This window comes from Thunnus maccoyii, chromosome 11 (genome assembly GCF_910596095.1).
Source record: "Thunnus maccoyii chromosome 11, fThuMac1.1, whole genome shotgun sequence".
Lineage (NCBI taxonomy): Eukaryota > Metazoa > Chordata > Actinopteri > Scombriformes > Scombridae > Thunnus > Thunnus maccoyii.
The window spans coordinates 29,816,128-29,843,611 of record NC_056543.1 but is presented as its reverse complement, the minus strand read 5'-3'; the positions used below and the strand labels follow the sequence as shown (position 1 = coordinate 29,843,611).

At 38.7% G+C, this 27,484-nt stretch overlaps 2 protein-coding genes across 16 annotated transcripts in view; both read left to right on the top strand.

The window, feature by feature from the left end:
- The first annotated feature begins 919 nt into the window (after positions 1-919).
- arl5a (ADP-ribosylation factor-like 5A) lies at positions 920-8,441 on the top strand. Its single transcript, XM_042426951.1, has 6 exons — positions 920-1,294; positions 5,403-5,463; positions 5,611-5,758; positions 6,373-6,456; positions 7,384-7,535; positions 7,792-8,441. Exons 1-6 carry the CDS (start codon positions 1,249-1,251, stop codon positions 7,838-7,840), a joined length of 540 nt encoding a protein of 179 aa, XP_042282885.1. The 5' UTR covers positions 920-1,248; the 3' UTR covers positions 7,841-8,441.
- The window catches only part of neb (nebulin), a 70,425-nt gene continuing 51,217 nt past the window's right edge, over positions 8,277-27,484 (top strand). For 12 of the 15 annotated variants that reach the window (XM_042426948.1, XM_042426946.1, XM_042426947.1 and 9 more), the window contains exons 1-32: positions 8,648-8,733; positions 9,639-9,894; positions 11,243-11,436; positions 12,244-13,614; positions 13,970-14,071; positions 17,126-17,185; positions 18,072-18,179; positions 18,410-18,517; positions 18,725-18,829; positions 18,918-19,022; positions 19,118-19,222; positions 19,800-19,904; positions 20,694-20,798; positions 20,895-21,002; positions 21,509-21,625; positions 22,111-22,212; positions 22,305-22,412; positions 22,518-22,622; positions 22,735-22,833; positions 23,490-23,594; positions 23,712-23,819; positions 23,949-24,062; positions 24,176-24,373; positions 24,536-24,643; positions 24,797-24,895; positions 25,045-25,149; positions 25,585-25,692; positions 25,855-26,166; positions 26,295-26,501; positions 26,620-26,724; positions 26,839-26,946; positions 27,046-27,357. In XM_042426948.1, coding sequence (XP_042282882.1) covers positions 13,991-14,071; positions 17,126-17,185; positions 18,072-18,179; positions 18,410-18,517; positions 18,725-18,829; positions 18,918-19,022; positions 19,118-19,222; positions 19,800-19,904; positions 20,694-20,798; positions 20,895-21,002; positions 21,509-21,625; positions 22,111-22,212; positions 22,305-22,412; positions 22,518-22,622; positions 22,735-22,833; positions 23,490-23,594; positions 23,712-23,819; positions 23,949-24,062; positions 24,176-24,373; positions 24,536-24,643; positions 24,797-24,895; positions 25,045-25,149; positions 25,585-25,692; positions 25,855-26,166; positions 26,295-26,501; positions 26,620-26,724; positions 26,839-26,946; positions 27,046-27,357 — 3,510 coding nt within the window. In that variant the 5' untranslated portion in view covers positions 8,648-8,733; positions 9,639-9,894; positions 11,243-11,436; positions 12,244-13,614; positions 13,970-13,990. Of the gene's footprint in view, positions 8,361-8,623; positions 8,734-9,638; positions 9,895-11,242; positions 11,437-12,243; positions 13,615-13,969; positions 14,072-17,125; positions 17,186-18,071; positions 18,180-18,409; positions 18,518-18,724; positions 18,830-18,917; positions 19,023-19,117; positions 19,223-19,799; positions 19,905-20,693; positions 20,799-20,894; positions 21,003-21,508; positions 21,626-22,110; positions 22,213-22,304; positions 22,413-22,517; positions 22,623-22,734; positions 22,834-23,489; positions 23,595-23,711; positions 23,820-23,948; positions 24,063-24,175; positions 24,374-24,535; positions 24,644-24,796; positions 24,896-25,044; positions 25,150-25,584; positions 25,693-25,854; positions 26,167-26,294; positions 26,502-26,619; positions 26,725-26,838; positions 26,947-27,045; positions 27,358-27,484 lie in introns of those variants that run through there. The other 3 variants (XM_042426936.1, XM_042426935.1, XM_042426938.1) reach the window with 3 other exon arrangements.

Genomic DNA, 27,484 nt, shown 5'->3' with positions numbered 1-27,484 from the left:
TAGCATTGCTTTTTGTTCAAAAATGTACACAGACCTGTTCTTTGTCTTTATTTCTTTATATGATGTTCCTTGTTTAATACAAGGGAAGCTCTTAAAAACTATATAATATAATATAAGGCATTAATTTAATAATTGATTAATCTGCTGATTATTCTCTTGATCAATCAATTAAATGTGCGGTTTATAAAATGTCAGAAAATAATGAACAATCACATTTTCTTAAAACCTAAAGTGAGTCCAACACTCAAAGATATTCCATTTATTAACATAGAGGAAAAGGAAAACCAGCATATTCACATTTGAGAAGCTTTAACTAGATAATTTTTGGAGTATTTTTGCTTAAAAAATGGCTTAAACAATTAACTGAATATCAAAATTCACTTCAATCCAACAGGTTGATGAGTCAACTATCATTTCAGCTCTAATATAATAACATAATATAATTTTACGTACAATTGATTTTCATACACAATTTACATAAAAACTATGTTTCTATGGCATTAAACCTGTGCATGCCGTAGTTCATGATGAGTTTACTTGAAAATAATTACAGTCTCGTTTATGTTAATTTGTGTTCCTATTTTTGCTGCAACTAGTCGAAAAATGATTGTAGGATTAGTAAACGTCTTCCTTGTAAAAATCTGCGTATGCTATATATTTATTATGTATTCATGCACTTCATATAAAGACCTATAATCGTTTCATTATTGCTTTAGTAGCTGTATTGTTATAATTTTGGTGTATAACTTAATGCCATGCAATGTAATGCAATTTGTACTTTTTCATCTAACTCGTTTTTATTATTATTTTCTTTATCTGGATGTCCTTTGTCATTAATACTGTAGCACTTTTAGTTTCACTATGAATGAAAAGTGCGGTACATAGTAAACATTTTCTTATTAAATAGGATAGTCCAAAGTGCGCATGCGCAGGTTTGACAGCTAACCAGCCTAGCGCAGCGTACTTCACAACAGCCAGCTGACACCCACCAGTTAGCCACAGTGGTCAACGTTTCGGTTCTGTTCGGCAATAAATTTACAGTCGTACTTAAATTCACATCCTATGGGGGAGGAATAATTAAGACTCAATTCATACAAGTATGGCGGTTGTACTTGAAAGCTTTGACAGCTCTTCATCTGTGTAGCTAGTTAGCTAGCTAAAGTTGATAGCACGGAATAGCATCAACGCTAGCTAGCTAAGTTACAGCGGATTCTTACAAGCTGGCATCAAACAGTCTCATCGTCAGCCATGGGAATACTTTTTACGAAGCTATGGAGGCTTTTTAATCACCAAGGTAAGAGTGGTGCCGTGGCATTCATCATAGGAGCTAAGTGGGCTCGGTGCTCAGACCAGGCCCCCGCTATGAAAGACAAGCCTGGGAAACACTTTTCCACACATGCCGCTTTATAAGTCTCTTTTTTTTTATCATAACGTCTTTCGTTTTATATGTTTATGTGTTTTAACACTGCGCTTACCCCGAGCATGTATTGTCAGTGTCAGGATATAAATGAATACAGACTGTGCACTGCTCACTATCCCTGCAGTAATTTAGTTGTTAGATTATTTATTGTCTCTGGGTTTGAAGCTAACGTTTGGTGAAACCAAGTCAAACCCTGGCTAATGATCTTGAATCATTAAACACATAGGTCATTACGAAACCTCTGCAACACGAGTCCCGACTTATGGTCTCATGTTTTTTCTCACGGACAGCCCGGGTGAGCGGTGTTATGAGTGGAGATGGCTGCACAAACAGTACACAGTAGTCAGCCACATCAGCAGAATGCTCAGGCCAACAAGGATCAATGAATGACTTCACAGTGAATCATATTGACTTTGTACTGGCAGTGTGTAATCACATCACCGTGTCAGTGTAGTGTCAGGAACATAGGTAACCCAACATACGTTCACACTTGGCTTCTGTACAACAGCGATAAATACACTTCTCACTTGCCAGTTTTGGTTGGTTATGATTAAAAGTAACATCTCACGCGACACAGATACCTTAGGCTGTCAGGTGTGAACAAGATTGCTGTAAACTTCGTCCATTATCTCGCCTTCAGATTTCACTGTACTTCTGGTGCAGTGACGTCTGTACACTTTACTGTACAATGTGAGTGAATGTATCAAACAGGAAGATTTGTTGCTTGTTTACAAAACATATTTCATTTCCATTGAGATGTTTGGTAAACATGCTTTGCCTGCTATCTGACATAAATATAGACATTGTTTGCTATTACCATCTTTTGTCTGGCTAGTCATCTGGCTAGCTAGATAGTATGTATATTATAGATTTTAGTGTCTGAGCTCTGCTCCATTTTGCTTCCATCCGTTCAGTCCCTAGAGTCTGTAAAGCTTTTATTGTAACCCCTGGATCTAGCCTCAGCTGCAGTTCCATGTCTCAGAAAGTCTTACCATGACTGTCCCCTGTTGATTGATTCAGCGCAAAGGAACACCAGAAGTTCTTTCACAGTGAGGACATGTGATTAGACATTGGAAACATGGTAGAGCATATTCTTAGAAGTTTTTACAATTTACAGTCACAATTTCATTTAGCAGATGCTTTTATCCCAAGCGACGTACATCTGAGAGCTGGAAGTTTTTGGTAAATGGCTTAAAGGCCTCTGTAGCAAAATGTTATGTACATTCACAAAGTGTTGACTTTCTGCTGGCTTTCAAATAGAGCTGAAACAATTAGTTGATTTATCAATTAGTGGATTACAGAAACAGAAAAATTAATCAGTAACTATTTTGATAGTTAATTAATTGTAAAAGTCATTTTTAAGCAAAGTTTCAGCTTCTGTTATGGTTCCACATGTGAATATTTGCTGGTTGTCTTAATCTTCTGTGATCATAAATTGAATATTTTTGGGTTTTAGACTGTTGGTTGACCAAAACAAGTAATTTGGTAAACTGACGGGCATTTAAGACAATTTTTCTGACATTTTACAGAACAAACAATGAATCAAAAAATAATCCACAGATTAGTTGATAATGAATATCATCATTAGTCGCAGTCTCACTTTCAAATGATCGTTGGTTTGTAAAGCACTTAAATGTCCATTTTCTAAAACTTTCATCCTGTTCAGGGTGCGGTGGAGCCCATCCCACACATAGGACAGGCCATCAGTCTATAAAATTCTAACACACATAGAGCACTTTATCTTCATGTCTTTGAATTGTGGGAAACAACCCGTGCTGCCTCATATTCAAAGATGTTAACATTTAGTATGTTCAGATAGAATGCATGCAAGCAGCTAAGCTGGCACCCGCATGACCTTTTTATTCTAGACAAGAGTTTCACTTCAGTCTCACTTAGTTGCACAAGACCAACTTGTGACCTCCGAGCCCTGAACACAGTGTAGTAAGCTGTGTGTTATGTCTATGGATGCGGTCTGTTATGTTTGCTGAATCTATATTTTTGCCGAAATAACAAAGTTACTCTACGTCTTCACAGCTGTTTTATTTAGGCTCAATATGATAGAATACAGAGATAAGCCCCATGTTTGGATCCTGCTCAGTTCTGTTTGCAGCTGCTTTCACTTCTTCTGTTTTAGAGGTTTTAGTTTTGCTTCAAAGAGCTGCAGTCTAACTGTTTGTGGTAAATGTTCACATCGAGTTGTTTTTTTTACAGGCAGACAGGTGTTGAAGCTGAGGGGAACTTTGCACATCTTCTAATGAGGTCGGGGAGTATCAGGGAAATTAACAAATTGACCCAGTTTCGATGATATGCTGGGACTATTTAGAAAGTATTTCAGGCACATCTTACTGTCATTTAATTGTGTTACATTTATCTTCATTCAGAGCCTTAATATGTTAAAGGTTGGGATTGAATTGCTGCCTATTTCTTCACTCTTCACTGTGGAAAAAAGTTTGTTCTTAAATACAGCTGATTATATTCAGTTGATCTATGTGATAGCTGTATGAAAAGCTTAAGGACCAGTCGGTCACTATCACCTGGCTGATGATGTGATCAGTAAAGAAGTATCCAATCATCCAGATTCAAGGTGACATCTGTGGTTGTGTGTTTAGCCAAACCTCGATCGACCGCACCTTCATTGTTGGCACGCCAAAGCTATTCTCAGCCGAGGCTTTCTTGACAATAGCTTTGTGTGTTCCCAAGTTCCCAAAACACTTTGGGTCTTACGTGTAACTGGATGAGTTGGTTTTCAGAAACAGCTCCAGCGACTTTTACCAGGCTGTGCAACAGTAGAATTATTGAAAAACCTTATAGGTCAGTTATAATTGAAATAATTTGCATGGTGGTACATAGCCCAAAAAAACAAGATTACAACCTTGGAAACTTGAAACATCACCAAAGATCATTTTGAAATCCTTTTACCACTCTTGTATTCAAGCCAATAACCATGCAGTTGTATTTTGAAATACTTGAACTTTTAAATCAAACTCATAAACTGGAAAAACTGCTGAAGAGTTTTAGGACAATATCTAAAAGTCAACTTTAGAGCCATTGCCCTGAAAGTTCTTATCAGCAGAAGACCAAATGCTTCCCTAGTGCGTGCATACTGCATTGCATGCCTTTGTGTATTCATTGTGTGTGTGTGTGTGTGTGTATTCAAGGCTTTTCTGTAGACCAAACATGAAGATAATTCTGATAAGCCATACTTTAAAACATTCATAGAAACAGAAAAGTGAAGGGAGACTGTGGGCTTGATCTCTTACTGTCATGCTCTAGTTTCTCTTGATTACCCATTGGGTCATAAAAACATCAACCATAGTTCCTCATCTGTCTTCAATGCTGTCACAAGATCTGAAACATGGCACACTAAGTAAGTTCCACATTTGAAAAGAGTCTTTAGGGCCGCAGATGCTTGAAGCTGGGTATTATGCCACAAAAAGATTTAGAGAAGTGCAATCAGCACTTTGACCTTTCTTGCTGTGCAATCTTGTGTCCTTTACCTTTATCCTGTCCTTGTGCTTTAAAGGATATTTTTCTATTGTGTTGTCACTTCAGTGTAATAACAGCAAGATAGCAATTCACCCTAGTTGGCTCATCTTGTTTATCTTGTTCATAGGCAAAGCTTTTTTGTATGGAAGATCCTCACAGCTGCTGCTGCTGAGTTCAGTCTGACTGTACAAGCTTAAGACCACCCACTAACTCATCTGTAGCTGCAAAAGTACCCCGTCCACAGCACCACAATGTCTCAGTGAGGCTAGATGTGTGAAGCTGAACAATTTAGCACTGAAGGATAGTGTTGAACACAAAAAGGGCTGTTGTTTGAACCGCACAATGCAGTTCCACATCTTAAGACATCTTTTAAACAGATTACTTTGCTGAGTTTACATAAGAGTCACACATCAATCAGTCACCATCACTTAGCCCACATATTGATGTCAGTGTGAGTTCTGTGAATTCTTTGTAAATGTCTTTTATTGCCTTTCAGAGCACAAAGTTATTATTGTGGGCCTGGACAATGCTGGCAAGACCACAATTCTTTACCAGTTGTGAGTATCCAAACTTTGCACTTTCAGCGTTTATCCTCACAGTTTTATCTATAGATATCATGTCATAAATGCATAGGTATTTTTATGAACATGTTTGTCTCACTAATTACCTAAAATGCTTTTTTTTTACCACTTGTTATGAAATAGTTCAATGAATGAGGTGGTACACACCTCTCCTACTATTGGAAGCAATGTGGAGGAGATTGTGGTCAACAACACTCATTTCCTGATGTGGGACATTGGGGGCCAGGAGTCCCTAAGGTCATCCTGGAATACATACTACACAAACACAGAGGTAAATAACTGGTTATGCTGGCTCACCGTTATGGTTCACCATTATGGTTCAAGTCAGCTTTTAAATGAAAAAGAATTGTTTTGGTTCCTTTGGCATCTAGTTAAAGTAGGTCAACCAGCAGTTTGCCTTACTGCTGCAAAGAAATTGCTTCTGTAGGTACTGGGGCAGATTTTCAACAGTATATTGAAAGTACTTGAGAATGTCAACATAGAATACATTTTTTGACCTCCCATTAAAATGCAGTCCAGTGTGACTCCATTGTACTGTCCTAACAGTTAGAGCTACGACGATATTAATCGGCAGCTATTCAGTTTAGGTCCATTTTTAAGCAAAAATGGCAACCATTCAATGGTTCCTGCTTCTCAAAAGTAGGAATTTGCTGCCTTCCCTTGTCTTACATTATAGTAAATTAACTATCTTTGGGTTTTAGACTGTTGCACACACAAAGTTCAGTTTTCTGAACTTTTATAGACCAAACGGTTTGTCAGTTAATCCAGAATGAAAAGAATAATTTGTTGCAGCCCTAACTACAGCCCAGGCCAAGGTCTGGCAAAGTTAAAATGTTGTATTCTTTGATTAACTGTCCATTATTTCTCTCCATCTCCTCTGACTAGTTTGTAATTGTGGTGGTTGACAGCACAGACAGAGAAAGAATCTCAGTGACCAAAGAGGAACTCTACAGAATGCTTGCACATGAAGTGAGTATCGGGGGGGAACAATGATGATGATACTAGTAAGACATTTTATTACAATAAATGTCCATTGTATCAACAATACAGTTGCATCTTCGCCATACATTAATTAAAAATCTTTCTCCTCTGCAGCATTGTTTACAATAGTGATTTAGTAATTTTAATTTGAAAGGGACAATTTGTTATGTAAATGTAAACAAAAAGTGTAGCCCCATCACTAAAATTCAAAACACAGTATTTGAGCCTGCTGTCATACTCACATTAATTGATAGGTCTCTTAATATAAAGACTGAAGACTAGACAACATTTAAATCAGAGTTATTGACATTTTCAGATGCTGCTTATGCAAAGTGTTTTAACACAGGAGTAACAGCTTTTTAATATGATTAACTAACACACCAAATGCTGATTCCATCTGTAACTCAGATTCTTAAAGGGGCATTTTAGTGATTTAGTGCTGCGGGTCCATTAAGTTGGGGGACTGACAAGAGACAGATTTAAAATTATGAGGAATCAAGCTACAAAAAAATCTGTATCCAATATTCCCATAATGCAATTCAATTATGTCTTTCATTCAACCCTAATGACATCAACAGGGTTTATTTTTATACTTTAGGCAGATCCCACCAGAGCCACAGAACACATTATAAAACAGTTTTCACAGGCTGAGTAGAACTCCTTGTGATGAGTGAACTGAACTCCACACATCACTTTAAATTATGTGTGGATTGATCTCAAATATATGCAGTCAGAACTATTATGGATTGGAACTTCAGAGTCATTTTTCACAATGTGTAAATGTGATTTTTGTCTACACATATACATTCAAATGATTCTGTCTTTGAAAGAATCCCACTTTGTCTTTGTATTCTATTTCTGTACCTTCTCCTGATGTCTCTTCTTGTTCTTCTTCTTCTCCTATATGCTCTTTAGGATTTGAGAAAGGCAGGGTTGTTGATCTTCGCCAACAAGCAGGATGTGAAAGGTTGCATGTCTGTGGCCGAGATCTCCCAGAGCCTCCAGCTTACCTCTGTGAAAGACCACCAGTGGCACATTCAGGCCTGCTGCGCCCTCACTGGGGAGGGGTGAGAACTGCATTTACTACTCACTGTTATATTGGAAAAATGTAATATAGTCCAGGGTGCACTCACACTCTTCTGTTTTTATGTAGGACAAGCATATATTAAGTATAGCAAGTAACAAAGCATATACTTTGTATCAACTTGAATGTAATCTTAGCTCTTTCTCCTCCATTATCTTAATGCTTGTCTCTTCATTTCTGTCCCTCTGTCTTCCACACTCCCATCCCTCTACATCCTCACCCAACATCTTTACCTTCAGGTTGTGCCAGGGTCTCGAGTGGATGATGTCACGGCTGCGTGTGAGATGATGACCTTTGACTCTGATCAGGAAGCGCGCCCTTTCGCTCTGTTCTCTCTGCCTCCAGAAATGAGCTTGAAACGAGGATGGGGGTGAGGTCGTTGGATGGATGGCCGTGTCCTCTTTCCTGTGAAGCTGACGTGGGCATACCGCTGCCAGGACGTTCTATTCTTCAGTGATAATTTATTTTCTAAAAGACGTCTGAACTCATAACAAAAAAATGTGACCTTTTCAGAAGGACATTGGACAACAAAAGAGACTCAAATTATTTAAATTGAATTTTCTGCACGGTTTTCCTTTCAGCAAAAGACAGAGGTCAGCAAAGTGTCTGACTGGGAAATATACATGGACTTATTCTTCAGCTGTGTGTGAGTCTAGCCCACCGTGGCCTTGCAGTATTGCCGGACTGGCTGTGGCAGTTTTTATTGCCCCCCTGTGTGTACAGTCCAGTATTCTCTTTTAACGTGGTGCCTGCAGCAGAATGTTCAAGCAGTAATGGTTGACGGGGACTGAAACATGCAGAAAGGAGGGTAAAATCACAATATGCCCTCTTCCTTTCAGTCTCTATGAATAATCAGTGAAATAAAGTGTTTTTATCTGTTTCAGGTGAATTGCAGCTTGTCATGAATGAGTATTTCTTTCAGGTGACTCTTATCTTTTGTATGATTTACTTTTCCCTCGGGAGAATTATGAGCTGTTCTAAGTGTCGTGTTTGTAACTTCAGTTATTCTTTTTTTAGTCCTTTAGGAGGCAGAATGTGTCACATGAGCTCATAGGCTCTGATGCTTTTCAGGGAGCATGATGAGCAGCTAAAGGAGTAGAGAGGAGAGAGCCAAAGAATAAGAATGCAAAGGGATTCAGGGAGAGAGGAAGAGACCAGGACCGAAATATGAGCAGCACACAGTGAGTGGTTAAGAGAAGAATAAAAACAGAAGAAAAGTGAAGTCGACTGAATGAGAACTAACACAAACTAAACCCAAACTGTTCTGCCTCAGTTAGTTGATAGGCTGTTTTCTCAGATCTGTTGTCGTATTAATGTCACTTTAAGGAGGTTGCTTTTTACAAAGTCAGTTGATAATTTTGTCATCTGGTGTAGAACCCACTGTAATAATTGGACATTTGACATTTCCGCTCACATGCTTTGGTCTTGTGATTATCCCTTCATCACAACTTGCTACTTTCCTCCATTTTGCCCTATATGATATCTTAGTTTCCTGATAACACAGAATCTGCATCCTGGTAAACATGAATATGAATTTTTGAGTTACAAGCCAGTTGCATGAGGTGCTTTGCATCCATAATAAAATTTCAAAACTGAGATAAAGCACAACCATGGTGGGGGCTCATGAACAGCTTTAAATCTAGACATACAGTACATATGCTGCACATCACTGCAGTCTGAATATCGGCCTCATATTTTTTTAATAGCATGATTCTTAAAATGTCTTTTAACATTGAACAGTCAGTTACACTTTGTTAAAGTAAAATATATTGATTGACATTGGATGGAATGACTGAAATGTAAACAGCTCACAGAGAATTATCATCCAACTCTGTAGCTCTTTAGAGCTTTGTAGCTCGTTGTTTTAGTTTTAGGACTCATTTACTGTTTGGTTCAGTCTCAGTGATCTAATCAACCTTGTTTCTAGCAGCAGCAGCGGGCCGCTGTTTTCAGCAAACAAGCTCTGATAAAACCCCCTGTACACTACCTGTGCTGCACCAAACAGCTGACAAAGTTGACAACTACAGTAGCTGATGAAAAAAAGTCAAACATTTGATAGATAAAGACCCCATATATTTTTTCTCAGGAGTTGGAGACCAAACCAGAGCTGGAATAAAAGTGCTAGACTGAAACAACTGGATGAGAATGTTGCTCCAGGTCTGGTTTCTGGGTAAAAAGACCTGAATAATGCAACTTCTTGACAAGGGTGGAGATATGAACCAATAAACATCAACATTTAGGTTGTATGGGAGATGTGAAGATGATGTCATGTCAACTCCATCTGCTAATGAAGGCCACAAGATGCATCTGAAAATGGACCTTGCTATGTATTTGTTGTCAAAGTATGTATGTTATTTTCTTCTTCTTCCACATATTCAAAATTGGTACCACATTCATTGACGTGCATGTTTAAGCAGTTATGTGAACTATGTCAGTTCAAAATTGTGTATTGTAGCAGGTAAGTGAAACCCAAATAATCAATAACCTACATACTGTACAGTAAGTTCATGTTTGCAATAACTAATAGAGATACTGCAGGTTTTATATTCATTTGCTACCAATCCACAGTGCAATAACAGGAGACCTGAATGTCCTCAGTTTATTTTCAGAAATATGACAGCAGTGGTATTAGAGACTATCATCACCCTGAGGAAGAGATTGGAAAGCTAAATCCTTTCGTCAACACGCTGTTTGTACATAATACAGACTACTTAGAATTTCTGTCTAAATCCTAAAGTGATAATAATGATTTTAATCATTAGAGTACTCAATCAGTCCAGTTCTTAACTTACAGCATTAACCAACCCAAGCAAGACGTCACTTGCCTTTTATACAGCTAGAAAGGTCAGGGTAGGTGTTTGTGTTCATCTGGAAATATACCTGATGGTAAACAACCCATCCCATCCTTGCAAAGTCATTCTGTGACTGACAAATCATATTCATTTTAGGCCTCTGACCTCACTAGAACTGATTGTTTTCTAAGGTGCTGGGTGTGTTTATGTTGTGGTTGTCTTTCCTGCAGCTGTTGTGTGCAAGCTTCACTGGTGATCAGTCATTTTTTCCAGTGACTAAGCATCATGTAGCCCCCTCCCCTGGTGTCTTTGGCATTGAGAAATCATTCTTTTGACTGCTAGAATCATTAAAAGTCTGTGATGACCTGTAACATGTGAACTTGAAATGCACTGAATGTTTCCAAAGGCTGAAAAATCTTTTCCACTGATCTAGTTCAATTTGAACTCAACAAAACTTTTTTTTAGTTTAAAATGTCATTTCATCCAGTTGTATCTTGCCAGTTTTTGGTTTATTTGTCTAGGTTATGAGATATCCATTTCTGAGATTTTTGCCAGCATCCCAATACAAAGGAGCAAAATGCACAATAATTTTTGGCATTGAAAAATTACATTTAAAAAATGCAATAGCAACACTCCTTTCCAGACACTGTTTCTCTGTTACTGTTTGGCGAATCCACCTAAAAAGCTGTCAACATTTTTAATAGGACCTATTTCTTCTCGTGAATATAATTCTAATGAAAACAGTTAACAGTGAAGTCGGGAAATCTCTAAGATGGATAACAAAAAACTTGGACACATAAAACTGAAACTATCTACATGGCCCGATGCCATTAGGGGGATGTGAGATTTTCTTGTAATTTGGATCAAATGGCCTTTTAAAAGATGACTACTTCTTCAGTTTTTCAGATTAGATGAGATCAAAACTGCAGGGATGTTGGTAATGAGGACCAAGCAGCAGTCATCCAGTGCATCACAGAATGAAGGGCCATTACCACTCTCCAGTGAGAGAGAGAGAGAGAGAGAGAGAGAGAGACATTCAGCTGCTGCTGTCCATCTTGGCCCCTGAGTAGCACCCTGCTCCTGGCACAAAGAGTGAGAGTAAAGATATAACATACCAGAAAGATACAGTAAGAGAACATCATTTAAAGAGAGAAAATGTGCATAGTCCTATGGCACCAAATGCTAGTTCAGACTTCATGTCATTTGCTTCTCACGTTATTCCAAATTGCTGTTAAATTTAGTCAAAGCTGCCACTGACCTCAACTGTATAGCTATGCCATCTAGAAATAGTTCTTGGTGTATTTTTAAATCTCAAATAATTTTGATACCACCAGTATTAGACAGATTGTGAAACTGGATTAGTGGTCTACTCTACTGCTTTGAAATTCTGCAGATTGGCTTTTTTGACCCCGGTATCGACCCCTTGTCCTCTGGTAGGTTGAGGGGAATGCTTCTGCTCTATTTTATAACATGATGTCAATATATATAGGACTCTTCAGCATCTAGAGCTGACCTATTACTGGCAGTCATATTGTGTTATAAGGTTTTGTTAACATACAAGAGACACGGTTACTTTAATTTAATTTAATTGTCATTACCACTGTGAAGCTAAAAACCTTACACGTGTACGCACAGTACATAGTACTTCTGCTCTCAGTGGTCTAAAATGTGTCCCGTCAAATCTCATCAATCATCATTCCAAAGTAAAATGTCAAGACTTGCTCAGGCTGAGTCATTATTAATTTACAGGCTTTATCCTTAATCCAAAGGGCACTGGTTATTAATCACACTTTATTCTCTCATACTGTCACATATGGATTACGTTGAGTAGCTATGTATTTGTGTTACATACTGTATATATGAGGGCATATACTTGTTTCTTATTTTCCTCTCACACAGGTCCTCAGTTTGATGTTGACCTGATTCTTGACAGGACATCCCCACCGCAGGGTCAGCTAATAGATGACCTCAACAGATCTGGCACTCACAGCCCCGCTGGGACTTCAGTCAGCCCTCACCTCACAGGCTCATACTAATACATTTGCCCCTGGCCAGACGTACTTCCAAACCTTTTTTGTGAACCAGATACATTTGTCAACATCACAACCAACACCAATACACTCATGCAGGGTGGTACTGTTGTAGTTGGGCTTTACTCTTGTTTTCTTGAGACCCCCACCACCCATGCCCCATTGCCTTCCTCATAACTGTACCGCTGATGCATTAGCCTCAACAGGTGTTCTTTTCCGAAAGGATCACTTAGGTATATTTAGATTTTGAAACCTGAGAACACTGGCCTCTGATTGGCTGTGTTGGCCACATGATAACCTGGGTAGAAACTGCAGCTGTGTGCTGTCGCCCAGCGTTTCTCTGGAGGGTAGCTGGGGAGGCTTTGGCGGCTTGGGAGACCATTAAACTCTTAAACGACTGGTAAGCAAAGAAAAGGAGAAAAAACACAAACATCCATATTTTCTCCATTCTGCATGGCATTATATCTGCTCGGACTGTGATCTTTTCCATCCTCTGCTGACACCTGGACCTTGGAGGACAGCTGATGGAGGACTAAGGAGTGTGAAGGCTCTGTTGCACATTTGAAGGAGTAACCAAACAATTCAGAACTGCAAACCTCCTGCAAGATCTTATACCAGACCTACCTTTGGATGTTTCTCTTGGCAGCAGTCTGGCCATTTTGTCTACTTTCCAAAATCTCAGCACCTGTCTTGCTAGTTTGTCCTTCTACCTGAAGTGTTCCACCAATTATTTTGTTGATTTATGGAGGAAATTTATATTTTTAATTTAAAGAGAGGGGAATCAAGCGCTAAAAAAGGTAGTTAGTATGCCATCCTATATTTAACCTGCAGCCTCAGAAGGCATTGCATCTCTGTTAGCTAAACAGAGTCAACCAATCAGGCTGTGGCATTAGCTTACATGTCAAATAGCTGAAACACTGTTGGGCAGCTGTCACAAACCTTCAGCCAGGAGGCCTAGATCTTTGAGTTGTGTTGTGGCAAGTGAGGAAGGAGGGGTGGCTGTCACACATTCAAAGCCAGAGGCCTGTTATAAAGTACTCTCTCACCTTCCTAATCTGCCCTTCTCCCTGTGTCATTATTGATTTACACTTGCAGCACAGTTTGTGAGGTGTTTCACACATTTTTATTACTTTGTTTAGGATTGAAGCAAATCACAAAGTTGGACTTTCAGTTTGAGACCCTAGTGGATGGCAAGTGAAGCGTCCTAACTGTCAGGAAATACTGCGGGAATCTTTCTCTGGTATGGCATGCACTTTGGTTAAACATAAATATGTTGGTGTTTTGTTTTTCTAGCATTTGCTTGCTTTTTATTATTCCTTTTATTTGAAAAGGTAATTGAGTTCAACAGGGGATGGCTGTCAGCATCCTAAAATATCTCTGGTGCAGTTGTCCTTAGGCCTCTTGTTTAAGCCTCTGTATATGCTGTTTGAAATTGTAATTTGATGTTACTGATAGAACATTTAAGTGAACTCATGTTACACTGTTACATAGTATGCTTCATCATTGGATATGCTTTTCAGCTTATGAAGTCAAACCTTGTTCTCTCAATTTCATAAATAATGAATGCCTTACAATGTCATACGTGTTTTGTGTAGAACCTCTAAAACCGTCCAAAAATGACGGAAGTCGTGGAGGAATATGAAGAATTTGAGGAGGAGGAGGAGGAGGAGGAAGTAGAGGAGGAGATTGTAGAGGAGGTAAGTAGAAGTCCTGTCACTGAGTTGTGCACATTAATTCTCACATGCATAGCTATGCTTCATTAGTTTTTGTTGTCTCCGGCCTAAATATGATTAGAACCTGAGATATTACTTCAGATCTGATTCAGTAGGTTGAGGTTATCTACTGGATCTGCAGGTCCTTTGGCAAACCCTATGAATAGTTAAGTTAGTGACGATACCCCCTCCAGTCAGCAGTTCATGGAACCCGTCATCCATGTCTGCTGCTGGATCCTGTTTCAGACAGACATGTTCTGATGGGTTTTAAACCCTGAATTGCCCTTAACAACTAACTATAAATCAAAACGATTTCAAACTGAGGATGGAATATTTTACTTGGATATTTACAGGTGTCCTATACAGATACCTTTACCTGAGGCCTTGCAGTATGACAGACAACCACACAACATTTTAAATGAAGTCTTCGTAATTGTTACATAACTATGTACGTAACCATTACACAACTGCCTGATGCACAGGATAAAGTAATTCATTTCCACAGATTCCTGCAGATAACAATAAACAACAATATTCATTTAACTGTATTTTTGTAGAAGGCCATTAGCTGTCTCCAACACATCTAACCTATTGATGAACACTATTTGCAATGCTTTACTGGTGTCCCTCCTGTGTAGCACAAATAGCACATTATTTGGATTGCGTACAATTTGGGGGCCTGCCACTTTCTGGAAGTTGCCATTTTGTCTTTTGCCTCAAATGACCTGTAACCCTTCATAACATACCTTAAACCTCCAAGATTTCAAGATATTTAATGCTGCTTTTTGAGTCCATTTTGTGTATGAATCACTGTGTTGTTGAAGGTCTCCATGTCAGTGTCCAATGGAAGAGTGAAACAGAAGGCTAACAGTTTAATCCAATATTTCCTGGTGAAATAGGGTTAAAGTTAGCCTCGTATTTCTTCACGCTAAATATTGCTGATATCTTATAGGGGAGTCTGAATGATTGTTTTTGGCTGCACAATATTACCTAAGCGCACCCACAGATCAGCTGGTATCATTTAACTCCTGTATAACATATCAACTGTTTCTATGGATTTACATCTTTACTGCAAAGATGTAAATCGTATGGGAGGCGGGACTGATGGATACCCATAAAATCAATACACTCTGATTTCACTAGAACTTTCATCTACACTGTGGAGAATAATTGCATTGTTTTGAGTAAATAGTAAGATGGCTTCTTATTTAATCTACAGAATGGGGAGAAACATAATACTGTTCAGGTTAGGTCAGGTTAAGTAAGCACAGGCAAAAAATATCTTCACAAGAATTCAGAATGACCTCATTTGATTATCTTTTATTTTCTAAATGAATGTTCAGTTATTTAGTTTTTTTTAAACTTTTTATTTTGCATTTCGTCAGTCTACTTTATAAGTGATTATCTGGATTTTCTTCATATTAACTTGAAAAATCCTCAGGCCATTAAGGGGTGGAGTGTAGAGTTCTCTGTCTGGCATCCAGACAAATTTAGAAGTGGACATTTAGGGCACATTGGCAGAGAGAGATGAAGAGAGAAGTAAAGGCAGAGTAAGCAAGAGAGAGGGGGAAGTGAGAGGAGCCATGGTGCTGTAAATCACACTCTTATAGCCTGGAGCGTGTTAACAGTGTCACAGTGCTAGAAATGTGCTTAAGAGAGGTGGATCCATGGAAAAAAGTGCCTGATGGGGTTGTAGAGAGAGATTGCTTTTGCATTGTTTTGTAGTGATGCATCATATGGTGGTTGGGTGGTTTATGAACACCTATGGTTCTCTTCTGTCTGATAGATTCAGATAGCGAAGCCTCTTACAAATGTTGATCAAACTGATTGAAATGTTTTTTCCTCTCAGCTCTGGTTAATCCTAGATTTCAGGTGGATTTGAAGTGTTATTGGTTAGCTTCCAAAGCCACTTGGCTTGTGTAATTTAGGCAGGCTGTAAGTTAGACGTGCTATTCATGGAACAGTATGCTATATCTGGGAGTGCTACAGTAAGTACTGCAGTCCAGTACAGTTTTATTCTTGAATGTTTGGTTTACCCATTTTACCCTCAAAAATCATGTTTTCTGTCTTACTACAAGTGGTATTTAGCCATGCAGACACTTTCAGTCATAAGCCCAGATTTTGGGATAACTACCTCTGAGATTTCTGCTTCAACTCTAATACATTGGAGGTGAATGGGATTTTGTTTGTGGTGCCTTCCAGAAACAGCATAACTGTAACTCTGGATAATCTACAGAAACAACTGTCAACTGTGTTTATATGAGACTATTTCTTCAGAAGAAAGTAGTTCATAAGAAAACTGATAACAGTGTGTTTTGTTTCTAGAAATCAAAATTGCTGTTGAAGCTCTTCAATGCTGTGAGCACAAATGAAATTCCACTCAACTCCACTGTACTGGAGCGAAGGCAGAAAACTCAGAGACAGTTATCTCAAAATGTGTAAATAAAACAAACAACAAAATTATCTGCATGGTGAGAAAATATGTTTTTTGTCATTTGGGTGAACCAACCCTTTAAACCTGTGAGAGCAGTATGTGAACAGACACAGGGATTATAAAGCTGTCCAAACAGTTTGTGCACTTCTGTATGCTGTGGTGACTGATGACAGGGACAATGGCCTCTGAAATAACAAATAGGAATAGAATTATTGTCATGTGAGTGCCTGGTGTATATAGACATGGTCAGAGGATGAAAGAGTTAAAGCAACCAGGCTCACATAACACTGGGGATATTAATGCTTCTCTTTCCTCTGTGGAATACAGGCTTAATTAGACTGCAGACACAATTACAGGATATTCACCTCTGAGGATTTTACATGTCTTTAAATTCCACTATTAGAGTGGAGAAGGATAATGAACTGTTTAAGGATATTTGACAGAACAGCTAAAAATGCGATACAGTGCAGTGTCAATGGCAGTGATTGTAGAGCACCAGAGCTGTGGAAAAAACACCCTCAATCCTATAAAAAAAATACTGTGCTGTTTCTCCCATAACTTGTTCTGGCAGTTTTGAAACCCCAGAGTGTGTCCTATATTTGTAGTATGTTGAGCAGATTACAACAACATCGACTGTCGCTGAGCACACGTCTCAGGTCCTTCAGGTAAAGCACCTTCTCCCAAGGGACAACAGTTCAAAAAACAGTGCAGGGTATTGCTCACTTGTCTTGACAATGGTGCAACCCCCTCGTTGTGTGCATGCTTGTATAGATAATCTGCTGTCTGGTTAATTCATTAAAGGCAAAATGTCTTTGGTCATAATGGCAGGTTTTCATGTTAAAGCATTGAAACTTAGTAATGCTGCAAGAAATCAGTTAAAACTCTGCATGAACATCAAACTCTTTTTTTTTAGCAATTCACAATCAGAATCTGTAGCTGGGGTTGCATTTTAATGTCACTTCCAAAATGAAGTGGCTGCTTTTCAGGCAGTTAATCACTTCTTGTAATTTAGTAAGATACTTTAAACCTTGTGTAAGTGTTGCTAAGCCTGGCATTGCATGCGGCACAATGAGCTCATAAGATACTGTAGTTGTAACTGTATAATTAACTCTTCCCCTGTGCTTGCCTTGGTTTTGTCTGTCCTTAAGTCACCCTTCATCCAGCATAATATTAGTGCATAACAATGCCATCATAACCATTTGACTTACATGCAAAATTAGTTTGTGCTTCATTCATATTAATTCAAGTCTTGACTTGAATCACTTCAGTTATTAAAGGTAAGTAATTAGAGTAATAGGTGGGCAGTATATACTGTATCCTGCAAACTCAAATTATTATCAATCTGGTAAAAAGTTTTTGCTACACCTTAATAAGATCAGATCATTGTTATGCATTATAGTTACAGTATACCTTAAAAATAACAGTGTTGTTGATGCCCAGTTGTATTTGGATGTGATTTTACCTCCTCGTCAATTCGTGTCCTGTAGTCAAGGATCCTAGGCGTTTTTGTTAGTTTGATAATTAACTGTGTTTCCCTCTGTCCCTGTGCAGTCTGGCTTGCCCACCAGGAAAGTCAAGAAGAAGATCAAGGTGGATACTTCTCAGTTCATGACTCCATACCTGGCTCACAGCCAGAAGATGCTGGAGCAGTTCAGCCACGTAAGCAGCAAGTTAGAATTTTGGGTCCAAATCAATTCCTAATTCTTGTCCCTGCTTTGTCTGCTTTCGAAGGATATACTGTAGTTGGCATGAAGTATTTAAAAAATATATATAAATTTTTTTTGATATACATTATTTTACTTGTCCTTTATACATAATATTTTCAGGTATTGTCCTGCATTTCATATCATGATTATTTACCTCTACTCAACGATCTTTCTCCTTGACAGAATAAGTATCGGCATGCCTATGACATGTCCAGAGGACACCCTCCTGCCATCAGCACTGATACTCCTGAAATGATTCGCATCAGGAAGGCACAGGAGCAGCTTAGTGAGGTACTACTAATATTTTCCCCTATATCGTATATATCGTGAACCAGCTGAAAAAAAGGAAAAAAATTAGAAAAAAACATGACAGTATTAATGTGGAGAATGATTTTCTCTTTGGGTAAATAAAGGTTTGTTGGATGAAGACCAAAAATAAAATTTTATTTGATCTCAGTGTAGTCAGGAATAATAAGAAATTACACTTATTGTCCTCAGGTTAAATACCGCATGGAGGGAAATAAGGCTCGGACAACCAGCTTGTATGATGGTGAGGCCAGAGAGATCGCCCACGTCAAGCATGTGTCTGAACTGATCAGCAAGGTGAGATACCTGAGCTTACAGCAATATACAAAGGTCTGAAAAAAAAAACATTTGAATGTTTAACACAAATGTTGCTTATGTCTTCTAGGTCCTGTACAGACAGAAGTGGGATGAGACTAAGGACAGGTACCTGCTGCCTCCCGATGCGCCTGAGCTGGTCTTGGCTGTGAAGAATGCTGCTAACTACAGCAAAGTACGCACAATGTGGCATTCAAGCACTGTATTTTATATTCAAAAAGGAGATTTTTGCTAATATTAGAGTAACATCATTATTAACTTCTTGTTCAGAAACTCTACACAGAGAGCTGGGATGAAGAGAAGACCATGTTCTACCCTTACAGCGACAGCCCTGAGCTGCGCAGGGTGGCCAAGGCTCAGGAGGTCCTCAGTGATGTAAGTTATTAACAACACAATATGGGCAATATGACAATATATACCATGAGAATTTGCTATTGTAAATTGTATTAGGCCATAGAGAGTAATGATGCAAATCTATGAGCAGTGCTCTAATATTGGAGTTACGGGATTTGTAAGTATAAAATTGATGAAGTACCTTAATTTGTCAGATATTTAATTCACTTGATTAGCCGAACACAGACATTCCAACCAAATTTCCAAAGAATTTTCAGAAAATATTTTATGTAAGGAAATATTTTGATATCTATGATACACTGAGATATTGTATTTTATTTATATCACCCAAAAGTGATTCTATTAGTGACCGCTATTTCTTGTAGTGTTCTGATAAGTATCATGTAGTCATTTCCACTCACGTTGCAAGCAAATAAAGTGGTCATTTGACCTCTTGCTCCTTTTTGAACACAATAGCGTTTAATCTTTTCTGCTGATGTAAGGAAGTCACCAGCCAATGTAGATAGGATCTGTGTAAGGCTGTGCACTAAGGTCAGCTATTGATGTTGAAGAATTAACCACCTCTGTAAATTTCAACTCCTGCCGCGTGTCCTCGCAGATTCACTACAAGAAGGGTCACGATCAGCGCAAGGCCAAGTACACCTCCCTGGCTGATCCTCCTGAGGTGGAACTGGCGAAGAGAGTGGCCCATCAGCGAAGTGATGTAAGCAGAAATATCATACATTTGTTCTTAAACACTTTGTAAAACAAATATAAAACACACATGAGGATAAGGATAGAACAAGTGATGAATTCACCCCTTTTCTTAATATTGCTTGCAATGCGCAGTTAAGTGCTCCATAGACAGTGTACAATGGATATGGCATCACACTTCTCATATTTTTGTGGCTGGAGAGTTGTGATTCCTCCATGGCGCACTTGGAAATGAGGTGTAATTACAAAGAATCAATTGTCATATGTAGTCTGTGGAGTGTTTGGGGTTGATTAAGAGTGAGTAATAATAATATTAATCATGGCAAGTCACATCAGCTCCCCTCATCCCAAAAGCTACCATGATCTATTGACAGTTTGATTATGAAGAGAAAAGCTTAGAGCAAAGTCTTGAGTCACCACAACGCCAAACAAGTGCAGGTGAGGGATAAACCTTACTTCTACTCAAGAAAATGTTATTTTACAGGATAAAACCTGCACTTCACAAAGTGCACCCACATGGAAACAGGGTCCTCAGAGATCAACCAACCTTGAGCCATTGCTAGGAATAACTGGCCACCTGCTCTCTGGTATTGCTGGCCACACTAAGAGGGAGCTAAAAGGGAGAGGCCAACAATAGGGTGAAATTACAGGGATTCCAGTCGTTCCCAATTAGTTTCATCAAACAGAGGATGAATATATCCAATAAGTCAGAATCATCCATCTATCCTCTACAAACTACAGCAAGATCTTTCTAATGTAAAATACATTGTCTAATGTTGATTGTTATTTATTCCCACAGCTTAAGTACAAGGAAGACTACAATAAAAACGTGAAAGGTCAATGGTGCGAGACGCCCTACTTCGATGTGGCCATTGCCAGGGTGGCGATGGACAACCTCAGCAATGTAAGAGCTTACGACTAGATAAGGGACAGGATTTTCATTTTGTATGATTTTTGTCATTTTTTTCTCTATCTAACTGTTGATCCCTTTTCTTTTCAGAGAAAGTACACACAAGCATTTGAGGATATAAAAGACCAAATTTATTACATGCAAACAGACACGCCCGTTTACGACACAAACAAGAAGGCTCGTATTGCTGCTAGTGAGGTAAGTACACACACACACACACACACACACACGCGCGCACACACAAACACACACACACAACCACAAAGGTATCAGAGTATTTTTATAGGTTTTATCTCATGTGGAAGACACGACAGAGAGTTGACCTGTGTCTCAGAGCAGAGGGTGAGTCAACACTGACGCAGGGACACACAGTATTGTGCCCACACATGCACTGCATGACTTAGAGATCTACATTTGGTTCACTGTCACCGCACATATTCAGTGTGTAGTTTCACGAGTCTGCAGCAACAACATATCAGAGTGTGTGAAGAGGCTTTTCAGCCACTGTATAGCTCATAGCCACCCACACATTCACTCACAATGCAAACATGTCACTTTAAGAAACGATGAAGACACACGTGTTGTTCCATCATAACTGAATGTACCAACGTTTTATGAGTCAGTGTATCTATCCTGTGAATACACCTCATCAACACACTTCCTCTTCTTCTTACTCAAACTGTTCTTTATGTTTCTGTCTTCAGGTCCAATACAAGAAGGAATATGAGAAGACAAAAGCACAGTCTGATTACAACACGCTCCCCGCCACAGAGAATCCTCTCCTCAGACAGCTCAGATATGCTGGCACCATCCTCAGTGATGTAGGTGTCTGGAGAACTTGATGTAGAAAGGAATTTTTGATCACAGCTGGTTTCATAAAAAATGTACATCTTGTATTTTTTGAGAAAATCTTAGAGGTAGTAGCACCATAATTTTGCATTTCTGTTCCCCATGTGTGTGTAGACAGAGTCGTTGCTTGCATGAATTTGACAATAATTCTTGTTAGACTGTTAAACTACTGAAAAATGAATAGACTGCTTGAATGATTGAGGTGGCTGGAAGTCACTAAGAGTACCCTCCTCTATACAGTGAGTTAGTTAATGCCAAAAAGGATTTAGTTGAATAAAGTTTCCAGTCTTACTGACATGTTGTTTGCAATGGTGAGTGAGTTTCAGTTAGTTTTTTCGATCCAATTCGACAGATGATTTGTTTAGTTGTTTGTGTGTTTCTCAGTGCTTACTTCTTTGACTTATTGACAGTGATTTATGTTATTTCTCTGTTCATCTTTTTTTTATTCTCTTTGCAGAAAGTATATAAGGCCAACTATGAGAAATCCAGGGGTTTCAGCATCAACTATTGTGACACGCCCAAGTTCCACATGGACTCAGTACTTAAACAGTTCACTGATGTAAGAAAAATTACACCAAAGCTTTTCTTTTATCATAAACATCTGGTGTTATTATTTTTTAAAAATATATACATTTTGACTTTTGTCTTTAGGCACATTACAAAGATAAGTATGACAATGAGGTGAAGGGCCACTACATTGGAAGTTATGAGGATCTCTACATGCTTCACTGCCAGAAAGTTGAGGAAATGAAGAATGAGGTAAGTCATGGAGGATATTCCTTTCCATGTTTCTGATTTAAATTATTGATTTATTATTTGCTTTTTTATATTGTTGCTTAACAATTTGCATATTGTATCTTGCAGCAAACATATAAAGCTGAATATGAAGACATTAAAACAAGATGCTTCTTCCCCCAAACAATTACGCCTGAATATGAAGCTAGTAAGAAGCTTCAAAACTGCAAAGATGTGAGTAGTTTTGCTTACTAGAATACTTCTTTGCAGTACAACAGATTCATAGCTGTCTCCTTGTAGTATACTTACATGTATGTCACACATTTTTCTATGTTATGGTTTGCAGAAAGTTTACCGGCAACATCCGGACACAGTGAAATTTACACAAGTGGCGGATTCGCCAGTTCTGGTTCAAGCAGCCGTCAACGCCAAACAGCTAAGTGACGTATGTACCATTTATGGACCACTTCCGCTTAGTACTGATACAGATTGCATTAGAACTGAAATAGGTACAATATATCTCATAAACTCCCATTGGATCAGGACTGTAAGGTGATGTAACATTGCTTATAAATGTCACTATATTTAAAATTTATTTTCACTCTATGTTCCTTGATATAAAATAAGTTGTTATGAAAATGATTGTTTTATCATATAGTTCATTTACTGAGTTAAAGTGCTACATTCGCCAGCTAATGCTTTAGATCAAAACTTCTTAGATATGCAGATTACCTTAAAATGTGCCCAATCATGCACGTAGCCCAGCTGTCTTTCTGTGGGCACCATGGAAACTGGAGAACCATCTCTCTGTAGTATAAATAGCAACAAGCATACAGTTGGCCCAGAATAAACCCTGTGATCAGAGAGGGGCCGGGGAGGTAGGGAAAGGGACAGTTAATATCTCTCAGATAGAATCCAGTTAGTGCTCTGCTGCCCTCCTGTGACAGAAAGTCAAATAACACTACCTTAACGTCTGCCTTGTCTTGAAATTATTCTACTTTTTATTAGCAGTACGATATAAATCAATCACACTGACTAATGAGAAGGAAATCAAGGGTTTTGTTATGAATGCATAATTTTATCACTTTGTCTTTTTTGCAGTTGAACTACAAAGCAAAGTATGAGGAAACTAAGTTCAAGTGTAGTCTGCCCCCAGACTATCCCTTCTTCATCCAGTCCAGAGTTAACGCTTTTAACCTCAGTGATGTAAGTAATTCTGTTTATTTGTAAATGCACTTTATTTCTAAGATGATCTGCTTTGCTGTCAGCTTTAATTTGGTATACATTTTCAATATCCTAAATGGTACAATTTTCTCCTTGCAGAGCTGTTATAAGTATGACTGGGAGAAATCTAAAGCGAAGAAGTTTGAGGTCAAGGGTGATGCCATCTCAATCCTTGCTGCCCGTGCTCACACAAACATTGCCAGTGATGTAAGTATGCTACAATATCAGCTTTTAAGAATGTCAGTATTTCTTGCTTACAGTTACTTTTAGTACTCAGTCAGTTTGTTTGAGTATTTTTATTAATCTGGCAATTCATAACCTTGTGCTTCTGTGTAGGTTAAATATAAGAAGGAGTATGAGAAGAACAAGGGACAGATGGTCGGAGCCCTCAGCATTAATGACGATCCCAAGATCTTGCACTCCGTTCATGTTGCCAAAATCCAGAGTGAGGTAAGTCATTAACTTGCCTTATGACTAAATTACTGTCATTTCCCTTACAGTGAATATATTAGAGCTGAAATAAGAGGGCATTCTTGAACAATCTCTTACTGATATCTCCACAGCGTGAATATAAAAAGGACTATGAAAAGATAAAGACCAAGTACCATGCACCATTGGATATGATGTCGGTCACTTTGGCCAAGAAATCCCAGGCAATTGCCAGCATGGCCGGGTACAGAAGCATCAACCCCAACTTCTACCTTCCCTACGATAGTGTGTTGTTGGACCTGGCCAAGAAAGCCAACATCATCCAGAGTGATGTAAGTATAGACAGACTTAACAACGACTTATTGCCGACAGTTGGTTTTTCGGTTAATCATGATATAAAAAATTACTTGCATGGTTATTATGATATTAATTATGTATTCAGTGATGCCATTTTTTTGTTTTTGTTTTGTGTTTCTGCATCTTCTGAATCACAGAATGAGTACAAGTCTGACTACAACAGCTATACCAAGGGTAGCCCATGGGTCACCTTTGGCTCAATGGAGGTGGAAAAAGCTAAGAATGCAGGTCGGATCCTTGATGAGGTATGTGCGCAACAGCACCCCTTCAATCTCTTTGTATACACTTTCCTCCCCTAAATGTCTCCTCAAATGCCCCACGACTTTAAACAAATGGACATATGTCATTACTAGCAGGATATGTCACATAATGTGATCATTTACTTGTGTTTCCTACAGAAAAAATACAGACAGCACCCAGACACAATCCCCTTCACTTCTATTGACGACCATCCCATCATGATGCAGGCCAAAGTCAACCAGCTTCAGAGGAGTGATGTGAGTCTACTGTCACTCTCACCGTTAATTCTGCAGAGAGTTTGCACTTTTTATTCTAAGCTCACTGTTGAGAAGATTGTTTTTATCTTTACGTTACACTAAGCACAGTATATGTGACCTCTGCCTTTAATGTCCTTATTTCCTTACAGAAATTCTACAAGAGAGGTCTAGAGGAGATTCATCAGAAGTACTCTCTTCCTCCTGATGTCCCCGAGTTCCTCCAGGCCAAGTGCAATGCCTACAACGTCAGCAATGTAATGCACAGAAATACTGAGAGATCATATGTCTTAATTACATTATATAAACCAAATATTTTTTTCATAGGATACTTTCAAAGTAGTAATGTTGGTACATTTAAATGAATTTATTCCTGAATGTAATTTCATATTTTCTTTATTTATTCATTACTTTATTTCAACTTACTTTCATTTCATTTAACAAGTAAAACACAATTGTAGATGCAATGTATATAAGGATATCCTTCATTCCTGGTTAGTCTTTTAAAATAAAAAAATGTTTGTACATGCACATACTGTATACTGTATATGTAAGTGTAATGTATGCACTGACATACACAGTATACTGTACGTGCAAAAGCGTGTGTTTGTAAATGTGTAGTGAATCTCTGCCAAACTTATTAAGTGTTCACATTTTTTGTTGTTGTTTATGTCTTTAATCTGTAATTGCAGAAAAACTACAAGCTTGCCTGGCAGGAGATGATTGCTAAAGGTTATGACCTGAAGCCTGATTCTATCCCTATTATTGCTGCCAAAGCTGCCAGACATGCTGCCAGTGATGTAAGTTTTTTAAAGACTGAGCCAGCTTCTCAGTGAGTTATGCTCAATCACAATTTTAACATGCCCTGTACCAGATGTTCTGTACTTGTGTTGCATCATATAATTGTTAAAATTCTTTAAATGCTACATAATTAGAGATGTTATTTACCATTTGACCCCTAGGTCCAATATAAAAAGGCTTATGAGAAGGCAAAGGGCCACCATGTTGGCTTCCGCAGCCTCCAGGACGATCCTCTGCTGGTTCACTACATGGACGTGGCCAAAATGCAGAGTGAGAAGAACTACAAGAAGGACTACCACAAGGCCAAGCTGAAGTATCACTCCCCAGTGGACATGATGAGTCTTGCTCATGCCAAACACGCCTCAGCAGTGCAGACCTTCGCTGGCTACAAGCAGCACCACCATAATTACGTTCTTCTGCCTGATGCTATGGGCCTGCAGCTTGCTCGCGACATGAACCACAACTCCAGTGATGTAAGTTCTTCCTTTTTTTATGAATTTTGTGTCATAATTAACACAAATACTTTATGTCTTGGCTAGAATATGGTGTTTGGTCTAATAATATTTTGTATTTCTCCTTTGGTGTCTCCTTTATTTTCCAGTACAATTATAAACTGGATTATGAGAACTCAGTCAAGGGAACTGGCTGGGTTCCCATTGGCTCTCTGGACGTGGAGAAAGCTAAAATGGCAGCAGCAGCCTTGGATGAGAAAAAGTACAGGCAGCACCCTGACACCATCAAGTTCACTAGTGTCACTGACTCCGTGAACATGGAGTTAGCCAAGGCCAATGCCAAGATCATGAATATGGTGAGGAAGGGGAAACAGAATAACTTCTTAATTTGCTCCCATATAAGTCTCATGAATTCAGTCTGGGAATTTTTTTTTCAGAATAGACATGAACCTATCTCTTTATGTAATTATGCAGAAAGAGTATAAGGCCAGTGGAGAGAAGTTCATGCACACTTACCATCTCCCTCCTGATGTCCCTGAACTGATGCAAGCCAGATACAACGCTGTCAACATCAGCCAGGTTAGTTGCCGATTCCTGCATAACATTTCCCAGCCTTCGTGCAAATATAAAACGTATATAGAAATTAAACTGTTTCTATATTTGTAAAATAACACTGATGATCTTTTTATGTAGAATTACTACACCTATAATCACCGTCAAGATCTGCTCAAAGGACATCAAGTGAAGGAAGATGCCATTCCAATTGTTGCAGCAAAAACCTCTAGAGACATTGCCAGTGATGTAAGTTGTGAATATAAATGTAAAAATAAATAATACTATTCAAATGTAACTGCATTCAATAATGTTATTCGTAAGACCTAATGTTTTTCTTTTTTACAGTTCAAGTATAAGCTGGCTTATGAAAAGGCAAAAGGCCACCATGTTGGCTTCCGCAGCCTCCAGGACGATCCTCTGCTGGTTCACTACATGGACGTGGCCAAAATGCAGAGTGAGAAGAACTACAAGAAGGACTACCACAAGGCCAAGCTGAAGTATCACTCCCCAGTGGACATGATGAGTCTTAGTCATGCCAAACACGCCTCAGCAGTGCAGACCTTTGCTGGCTACAGAAAAATCCCTCACAGCTACCTGCTTCTTCCTGACAACATGCACCTGCAGCTGTGTCGGAGCATGATGGAAATTCAGAGTGATGTATGTGTTGTCACTTTTCACATGTGTTACCATGGTGTAATGCTAGATGATTGGTGCATATATAAGTAACTAGATTGCACTGTTTTACATACTTTGAAATAAGACCTATTTTTTCTCTCTATACCCA

Coding starts and splice junctions, on each gene's coding strand:
- arl5a (XM_042426951.1), top strand. CDS start 1,249: ATGGGAATACTTTTTACGAAGCTATGGAGGCTTTTTAATCACCAAG. Junction 5,464..5,610: donor ACCACAATTCTTTACCAGTT/GTGAGTATCCAA, acceptor GTTATGAAATAG/TTCAATGAATGAGGTGGTAC. Junction 6,457..7,383: donor ACAGAATGCTTGCACATGAA/GTGAGTATCGGG, acceptor TATGCTCTTTAG/GATTTGAGAAAGGCAGGGTT.